An 8744-nucleotide genomic window follows, 5' to 3' on the forward strand; every position below is an offset into this window, starting at 1 on the left:
CTAAATGAAATACTTTTCTGCGGTCTTCATGGTTCTGTTCAATTTGTTTGCTTTTGATCCAACACGCAAATCGAACCTCTGAATTCTATCCATTTGAGCTTGACTTTGTTGTTGATGGTGTCTACGAGAGAGTCGAGAAAGGCGTTCTTTTTCTAAAGCAGATTCTCCGTTCTGAAAAAAACAAACAAAATAAATGTTTTGTCTTCCCAATTCCCCAATTCCGTTCTTTTACTTCTGTGAGTGCTTTCAACTGTTTGGCATGCAACAGAGCTAATCGGACGGGATCATTACGTTTCTTCCCGATTCTCTGTTTATAGACGTAAGCGATAGATCTGTGAGCCGCCCTGAAAGAATACCATCAGAGACATGATGACACTCAAGACATTCAATATTCAAGACATGATGATATTCAAGACATGATGATATTCAAGACATGATGATATTCAAGACATGATGGTATTCAAGACATGATGATATTCAAGACATGATGGTATTCAAGACATGATGATATTCAAGACATGATGATATTCAAGACATGATGATATTCAAGACATGATATTCAAGACGTGATGATATTCAAGACGTGATGATATTCAAGACGTGATGATATTCAAGACATGATGATATTCAAAACATGATGATATTCAAGAGCTATCAAATAGACATAAACTAAGAACTTACTCTCCTCTCCCAGGCAACACTAGATTTCCATAATCATTGATTCTCGCCGGTTCGAGCCCACTACAACATAAAATAGAGATTCACTCAGTATCTGCTTCTCAATTCTCTCTCACTGTCTCCCAATCAAATCTGCAAGCTCTTCGTCTTCCTCATCCTCATCATCATCATCCCAAGTGTCTTCATCGTCGACTGCTTCATTTCCCATCAATGCTGCAACAGTTTTTTTCTTCAAATGCGCAAAATTGATCTAAACGAAGAAGATATTCAATTTCAGGATATTGCGAGTCCCAAATACCTCTTTGTACGATTCAGAGAAATCATAAAAAGCCTCAAGTTCTAATTCTTGCTCTTCTGTGCTTGTCCCGATTGAAGTGTGACCTTTCGCCACCATGTGGTTCCTCACAGCAAAGAAACTTTTGAATAAGCGATTGCAATACAAACACTGATGTCCCTCGTACAACTTGTCACCAAGATATCTGAAAGGAGAATGGATTATCCATCATGCAAGCTTGGCAGAAGATGGCAAGAGTGACAAAGCATCCCTACTGTATCAAGCCTTCTTTATCCTTGAGATATTCCTTATCGGGAATAAAGAAGGAAAACCTTTTTGCCATGTAGAGAATATTTCTGAAAAAAGAGTCGCGCAAGATAAAGTTAAACAATTCGAATACAAATGTGGACAATCTTACTGGTCGATAGATTCTCCTACATGATTATCGAATAGACTGTTACATGTTGATGGATATCTCACTGGATCTTCTGCAACTTTAGCACTGGATGCTTCAACGTCTCCAGATGCTTCATCAGACTTATTCTCAGACGCTCCTAGATTTTTTGACGCTTTGGACGACTCTGCGGGACGAGATTCCCTGACGGACTGAGTGACAAAACATGAGTGACAACATGATCAGAGAAATCAAACTTGCCTCTAGTTTGCGCTCAAAGATTTCCAGGGTGACTTCAGGCAAACCAGCAACTTTGCGCTTGAGATTGTATCGATGCCAATCTGTCTTGTGATGCGTTTTGAGTTCCGAAGTCGGCAACAAGATTTGACACGTCGTGCACTAAGAGTAGGAGAGAGTGAGCGAGTCGACGACATGAAACGTATTCCCACCTTTGAAGTCGGATGACTCATCTTCGATCACAAGGTTAACCTGGTCGACAGAAATCAACAGGAGCAATGGAGAAGCTTGAATCCGGAAACGCAGTACTCCAAACGATCCATTCTTCTGAAGGAGGAAGGGCGTTAAAATTGTTACAACAGAGACAGAAAAGACATCAAGAATTAGAGAAAACAAAAGAAGAGATTGAGAGTGAGACGAAGAAACGTCGATTGCATAAAATTGATGAAAAATATCAAGGATCAACAACAGGTCAGAAGATCGCGTTGATGTTCCATTGTGGGTGTCGTAATGTTGTTTTTATTCAGAGGCGTTGGAGGAGTCTTTCCGTCAACAAACCGTTGGACTCGTTTCAGCAGACGCATTTAGAGAAGCACGAAGAAAATTAGAAGAACTAAGACATCAACAGGAGAAGGCGATAGAAGAGAAGTATGAATAATATAGAGAGAGTCATCTAATATCCTTTGTAGAGTAATATCTTTGTAGAGTCATTTAATGTCGAGTCATTTGATTATGTCTTGTGTTATTGTAGAGAATCAGATATTCCAACTCGGCTGAAAAAACAAAAAGCTGCAACCAGTAAATTATCGTTTCAAGTTGAAGATGAAGAAGAGGAAGAGGAAGCTGTTGGTAATGAAGTTAAAAATGAAGATTCAAAAAGTGAAAGTGAAAATCTAGAAGGCGACGATTCTAGTAAGTGAAACACATTTGTGTGGGATGATTCTCTAATCATTGGCGTTTATCTTTTTGTCTTTATGGTTCCAATTTATCTGTTTAATTCTCTCGTATGATCTCTTGTTCATGCAATTGTCTGTCTTGTTTATGTCTTGTTTGTCTATTCCTTACAATTCAGGTCTATCGTCAAGTTGTGCTTTGCCAAAGAAGAAGTACTTTGGGAAGGATCCAACTGTGAACACCTCTTTTTTGGCAGATGTTGAAAGAGATGAAAAGATAAGACAAGAGAAAGAAAAACTAATTAAGAATTACTATGAAGAATTAGAGAAAGAGAAACGTGAGTAGACGATGATGGATCAAGGAATCGTGCTCTGTATCTTTTTGTCTTCAGACGATATGCTTGAGGTTACTTACTCATATTGGGATGGGAATGGACATCGGCGCTCTATCCACATCGAAAAAGGAAAGACAATTGGACAATTTATTACTGAATGTCGGAAGACCCTTGAAAAAGATTTTCCAGAATTAAAATCTGTATCTAATGAAAATTTGCTTTATGTTAAAGAAGATCTAATTCTTCCTCATGTGAGTAGAAATGACGCGGACTGTTTGTTTGAAGCCATTAGGGAAATCATCAGCTCATTAAAAAACTCATACCGATGCTTTATTTCTACAGCATGTGACATTTCACGATTTGATAAGAAGTAGAGCGCGTGGAAAATCTGGACCGCTTTTTAATTTCGATGTTCATGAGGATGTTCGAATGCGGACTGATGTTCGAATAGAAAAGGATGAAGTGAGTTGAGATGCGCGATATAGACGCTGAGTGATTTTTGTTATGTAGTCTCATGCTGGAAAGATTGTTGATCGGAAATGGTATGAGAAGAACAAGCACATATTTCCTGCATCAAGATGGGAAGCAGTAAGTTGCACAATGCCATCAATGGTAATTGTTTTTTTTACAGTACGATCCAAACAAGACGTTCGAGAAATACACGATTAAAGGAGACAGAGACTTCAGTCAAAAATTGTCGCGCTGAAGATCAAGCTGCCACTTTGAATGCTATGGCATCACGTTCTGTATTGCTTCCACCAATGAATTGCGAATCCAGCCTAATGGGGTTGAGAGTGGCGGCGATGCGGTTTGTAGAGTTTAACTTTCTGTTGGAAGTTTGCAGCGGAGATTCATATTTCTTCACTACAGCGATTAATTCACGAATCATCGGATTGCTAATTTTCGTCCATTCAACCAAATTTTGTTGCAATACTACAAAACAAAAAGTAGATTTTCAGAACGATTTGAATAGAAACTTTACCTTGACGAACTTCATTGACAACTTCATGATCGGATTCATTCGAATTCAATTCACTGAATATGTTTTGGCGGTCACCATCCAGGAGAGTTGCTATAAGGGATTCCACTTTGGGGGGGATGTTTTCGTGTGTACTTTCCATCTGATTCTTTCTATAACCAAAAAGACCGTGGGTCTCCTCTTGTTGTCTGCGATTGGCTGTCCATGAAGAGGGGAAGGAGCAATCCGGAAACTGTAGTCGACACCTTTCTCCAATTGTGTTGGATGTTGATAGGTCAGAGGATGAATCTAATTTTGAAGTTAAATCAGCAGCAGATGACGAAAATGATCGAGTGAGAGGAGAATCGCCGCTTAATCCTAAACAAGAAATTGGTAACGCCCCGATAAGAAAAATGTTTAGAAGATCGAGTCGGTTGATGATTCGAAGTTGTTCTGCTTCTTTCTTGTGATGTGCGATTCTTTAGATGTCGCGAAATTTTGTAAAATATCCTTGAAGCACTTGGTCCGATCCAACTCACTTGGATTTGACTCTTTAGAAAAAGAAATGACTTCGATAGAAGATGCGAATGTGACATCCTTAGATCAAAAAATTCAGAGAGCAAAAGAAATTTACTCGTTGCAAAAAAGACGCAAATTTAAATTTCCATTCCGGAACGCGTTCAGAATTCCCAGTCAAGTTGTCCTGGCAATCAGAATGTGCTCCACCGCGTTGTCAAGAATTGCTGAGGCGTTAGACGAGCCATCTATTCCTCAAGAATACGGTCGGATATGCAGATTGAAATTGCTCCAGTATCTTCTATCTCTTCCTGAAGCAAGGCGCACTCGCACAATTCAAGATCTCGATCTGTGCATGTCATTGCTCGACTTGCCTTGCCTCAGATCTGTTGTATTGGACATTTTATCTTCAAATTGTTCTGTTGAAGAAGCTGTGCTCAAAGAGTGTTGACCTTTCATGTTTCTCCGATGGTGGAAGACAATCAATCAAATGATTTATCGAGAGTGAGACGTTTCTCAGGAGAATCTTATTGGAACTTTTATCAAAGAATGCACCAACTTGTTATTGGCTCTAGCTTATCAGTTCCCGCGAAAACGAAAAGAAAAATGGCGAAAGTGGCTCGTGATGCGATCCCATTTCGACATCTGAAATCTCAATTGAAGATTTACATTCAGAACCCAGATCTATGGAAAGATTCTCCCACAGACCCAAACGGATCCCATAGTTACACAGAAGGAGAAGCATTGGTATTGCACGTTCTGGTAACCGCTGACTATCTCGTCAGACACAAAAAAGGCACCGACACTAGTGACTCAAGCCGAACAGACGAAGAGAGTGTTTCTGATTCAAAAAAGTCGCCGCCGCAAGCACCGATACGAACGAAAGAGAGAGAAGAGGCACAGAAGACGCAATTCTGGTGGAAAACGCCATTCATCACGACCACGGAATCCATCTCAACACGGAACCAGCCCTACGAGAATTCCAGAAGGTAAGTGGCTGGCAACATGCCATAGCACACTGTTACAAAGTACATCAACAGTAATCAAGTGCTCATGGTTGTGATGTAGGTCAATCACAAGCACCAATCGAAACTTTTATTCCCCCGCCGCCTCTAGAAAGCATGCGAGCGGAAGCCCCTGCATTCCAGCCATTGTTCAATTGAAGATGAGTGTGTTGAGTTCTATTCTGATGAACTCGTTCAGAATTTCTTTCACAAACAGTTCTGGACCTATCTGTTTGCCTTTTTTAAATTGATGGCTGCCGTAGGGGCTGAACCAACAGCAGCGACATCGCGCATCATTGTGAAAAACATCCCTCAGTATTACGCAGAGGACAAGCTTCGTGAATTTGTCCAAAACAGGGTTGGCGCTCGCGTGACGGATGTTCGGATTCCGAAAGACAAGAACGGAACTTCCCGGAAGTTCGCGTTTGTTGGATTTGTTGATGCGAAAAATGCGAGTAGTGCAATAAAAACTCTCCAGAATACTTTTTTGGACACTTGCAAGCTCAACGTGTCCCATGCATTCGCCCCTGGTTCTTCATCCATACCCCGCCCCTGGAGTCGTCATGCTGAGGGGAGTTCGGCGTTTATTCGCAGTAGAGAGAAGTCAGAACAAAACAAGGAAACAAGAAAGGAAAAAAAAGAGGGAAAAAAAGCTGCTACGAGGAGCCGCGAGGTGGCAGAGGATCCCCAGAAATTAGAGTTTCTTCTCGTTGCTTCAAAAAGGCGAGGGATGGCAACGTGGAAGGACGACTTTCAGCCTGCTGCAAAGAAAATCAAGTCAATTGTAATAGAGGAAGTGAAGCCAACGAAGGCGGGCGTGTCGAGTAGTAGGCAGCACGTTGAGTTTGCTGATAGCGAAGACGATGAGAATGACGACGAAGTTGAGGAAGACGTGTTGAAGGAGGAAGAAATTTCTAGTGGAGCAACATCTGTATTAGATGGATTGATGCGTGAAGATGAAGAGAGCAGCGGAACAGAAGATATTGCGAGTCCTACCCAACAGGAAAGTTCTGCTGTGAAGGATGACGATCCACTTGCATGGCTGAAAGAACAATCAGCATCGAAACCAAATGAAGATGTTGAAATGTCTAGCGTTGAAAAACCAAGTGATGAAGCGTCAATGGAGACTCTAGGTGATGTAGGAAGATTGATGCTCTTGAATTTGCCATATTCGATGACGAAGGATGAATTAAAAGAGTGCTTGAGTTCTTATGGAGAACTGTCAGAGATCCATCTTTGCCGTGATGAGGTTTGTTGCAGTTTGATCCTTTGACGTCAAGGCCTTTTGTTTGCAGGACGGTTTGCAGAACAAAGGAAGGGCATTCGTGACTTTTACTTTCCCAGAGCATGCAGTGAAAGCTTTGCCCAAGATCCATCATTCAATTATTCAAGGAAGAGTCGTCCGCGCGTTTCCTGCGCAGCCCAAAAAAGAACCACTTGTTGTAGAAAAAGTTGCCGGTGGGAAGAAGAAGGCGTCAAGCTCATACAAGCGCCAGCTGGAAGAAAAGCTGAAGCAGGTGAGTCTGTTGAGAACTTCTTCTGAATGGTGTCACCTGTTGTGATTCACAGAGGGCTGAAGATGTCAAAACTTGGAATCTACTTTACGTCTCAGCGAATGCAGCAACTGATGCAATTGCTGAACAAATGGGATTAGAGAAGCGAGACATTCTTGGTGCTGGATTAGACAGCGCTTTGGATGATCGGAATGATAGCGTTGCTGCTAGAGTAGCGCTGGGCGAAACTCAGTTGATACAGCAAACGAAGCAGTGGCTGAAAAAAGAAGGAATTAATATTTCTGCATTTGAAAGAAAAGGTAACTGGATAGAAGTGCTTTCTTTCCATAGTTACTCCTTGCATTAGGTGTAGGACTCTTGCAGGAGCAACCAGTTGGGAAAACAACAGAGCGCTCCACTGACACCATTATCTTAAAGCATTTACCCGCCGGAACGAAGTAAACAGTTGGGGCTTCTCTGATCCTTTCACTCGCTGCCTCCTTTGCAGAGATAAAGAGATCTTTGAACTCTTTTCAAAGTCTGGACCGCTAGGCGAGTACAGGGTTTCATTCAACGAAGATTGATTTGTCATTGCGTTGCAGTTCGCTATTGCTTAGCGCCATCTGGAACCGTGGCCGTTGTGCAGTTCATGGAAGCCGATCATGCTAGAAGTGCCTTCAAAAGAACAGCATATTCGCGTTTCAAGTGAGAAATATATCGGGAGAAATGAACGCGAGAACAAATTTCTATCTCAGAAATGTTCCACTTTTTGTGGAGTGGGCCCCACTCGACATCTTCAACTCACCAAAGCCGACTACTGCAGTCTCTCTTGCAGCTCAATCTAACGTTGTAGACAAAGAAGAAGAGAGTGAAAAATTGAAGCGTCTGTTAGATGAGGAAGACGCTCGAAAAATTAAACACGTCTCCCTCTTCATCAAGAATCTCAGTTTTGAAACCACTGAAGAGCAACTTGCCGAAGCATTCAGCGAAGCCAAAGGGTTTGTTCGGGTACGTCAGCTCTAAATGGACCTTATTTTCACGAATTCCTAAAATCGTGCTCTACAGGCAACTATTGCTAAGAAGAAGTCGGTTAATGCTGCAGGCGGCTCTGTTTCTCTGTCCATGGGGTGAGAAAAAGAAGTTCCATATTTCTGGTAGTTTCATGTTTCGCAGCTATGGTTTCGTTGAGTTGAATTCTCCAAAGGCAGCAAGTGATGCTCTGAAGCGCTTCCAAGGGGTACGAGTAACGCGTACTCCCAGTATTCCGCATTTTGCTTTCAGATGGCTCTCAATGGGCGCTCCATGGATCTTCGAATCTCAGAACGGTCCTCCGCACCAGCGGAACCTTCTACAGACTCTTCACCCCTCCATAATATTGATTTGTCTAAAGTCACCAACAAGCTCACTGTCAGGAATTTGTCATTCCAGGCCTCCAAGACGGATCTGAGGCGCCTCTTTACCGTGAGGGTTTCGGTTGGCATTCTGTATTAGCAGTCTTCTCCTTCAGGCGTTCGGAAATGTCACTGCTATTCGCATACCAACGAAAGCAGACGGTAGAAGTCGTGGGTATGGATTTATTGAAATGATGTCACGTTCTGAAGCTTTGACGGCCCTAGTAAGTCATGAGAGGGACTCCCAGGTGTCACGATAACTGTTTCTGCTTCTTAGGAGGCACTTCAGCACACCCATCTCTATGGGCGTAAGATGGTAAGGTGGGATACAGGTACCTTCCCATCAATCCTCCTTTGCAGATCATCGAGCCCGCGGAGGAAACAAGTACTTCCGTGGCAGCAGTGCGATCCAAACAGGTGAGTACTTGTTGAGGAAAGTGACCGGGGCGGAGAACTTCTCTGTTTGTTGGTAGAAATTCATCGAAACGAAGCCAAAGCAACCAAAAGTGGAGGACAGTCTCGCTAGCACAGAAAATGTATGACACTACGTGATTTCTTCCTAATGAACTCT

At 42.3% G+C, this 8744-nt stretch overlaps 3 protein-coding genes across 3 annotated transcripts; 2 read left to right on the plus strand and 1 right to left on the minus strand.

Annotated features, from left to right (window-relative positions):
* Positions 1–1072, minus strand: LOC129618347 (uncharacterized). Its single transcript, XM_055533116.1, has 4 exons — positions 977–1072; positions 795–928; positions 233–344; positions 1–171 (listed from the first exon to the last, which is right to left on the minus strand). Exons 1-4 carry the CDS (start codon positions 1070–1072, stop codon positions 1–3), a joined length of 513 nt encoding a protein of 170 aa, XP_055389091.1.
* Positions 1073–1861: 789 nt separating this feature from the next.
* Positions 1862–3480, plus strand: LOC129618348 (protein FAM50A-like). Its single transcript, XM_055533117.1, has 7 exons — positions 1862–2054; positions 2111–2231; positions 2335–2495; positions 2656–2814; positions 2869–3062; positions 3154–3273; positions 3322–3480. The coding sequence occupies exons 1-7, from the start codon at positions 1862–1864 to the stop codon at positions 3478–3480; spliced, it is 1107 nt and encodes a 368-aa protein (XP_055389092.1).
* Positions 3481–5539: 2059 nt separating this feature from the next.
* LOC129618349 (uncharacterized) lies at positions 5540–7913 on the plus strand. Its single transcript, XM_055533118.1, has 6 exons — positions 5540–6538; positions 6585–6806; positions 6859–7102; positions 7385–7487; positions 7538–7790; positions 7848–7913. The coding sequence occupies exons 1-6, from the start codon at positions 5540–5542 to the stop codon at positions 7911–7913; spliced, it is 1887 nt and encodes a 628-aa protein (XP_055389093.1).
* The last annotated feature ends 831 nt before the right edge of the window (positions 7914–8744 follow it).

This window comes from Condylostylus longicornis, unplaced genomic scaffold (assembly GCF_029603195.1).
Source record: "Condylostylus longicornis isolate FDR11 unplaced genomic scaffold, ASM2960319v2 ptg000831l, whole genome shotgun sequence".
NCBI lineage: Eukaryota > Metazoa > Arthropoda > Insecta > Diptera > Dolichopodidae > Condylostylus > Condylostylus longicornis.

Coding starts and splice junctions, on each gene's coding strand:
- LOC129618347 (XM_055533116.1), bottom strand. CDS start 1,072: ATGGTGGCGAAAGGTCACACTTCAATCGGGACAAGCACAGAAGAGCAA. Junction 345..794: donor GCAGATTTGATTGGGAGACA/GTGAGAGAGAAT, acceptor GTATTCTTTCAG/GGCGGCTCACAGATCTATCG. Junction 172..232: donor AGTTGAAAGCACTCACAGAA/GTAAAAGAACGG, acceptor TGTTTTTTTCAG/AACGGAGAATCTGCTTTAGA.
- LOC129618348 (XM_055533117.1), top strand. CDS start 1,862: ATGGAGAAGCTTGAATCCGGAAACGCAGTACTCCAAACGATCCATTCT. Junction 2,496..2,655: donor TCTAGAAGGCGACGATTCTA/GTAAGTGAAACA, acceptor CTTACAATTCAG/GTCTATCGTCAAGTTGTGCT. Junction 3,274..3,321: donor TTCGAATAGAAAAGGATGAA/GTGAGTTGAGAT, acceptor TTTGTTATGTAG/TCTCATGCTGGAAAGATTGT.
- LOC129618349 (XM_055533118.1), top strand. CDS start 5,540: ATGGCTGCCGTAGGGGCTGAACCAACAGCAGCGACATCGCGCATCATT. Junction 7,488..7,537: donor ACAGCATATTCGCGTTTCAA/GTGAGAAATATA, acceptor TTTCTATCTCAG/AAATGTTCCACTTTTTGTGG. Junction 7,791..7,847: donor AAGCCAAAGGGTTTGTTCGG/GTACGTCAGCTC, acceptor CGTGCTCTACAG/GCAACTATTGCTAAGAAGAA.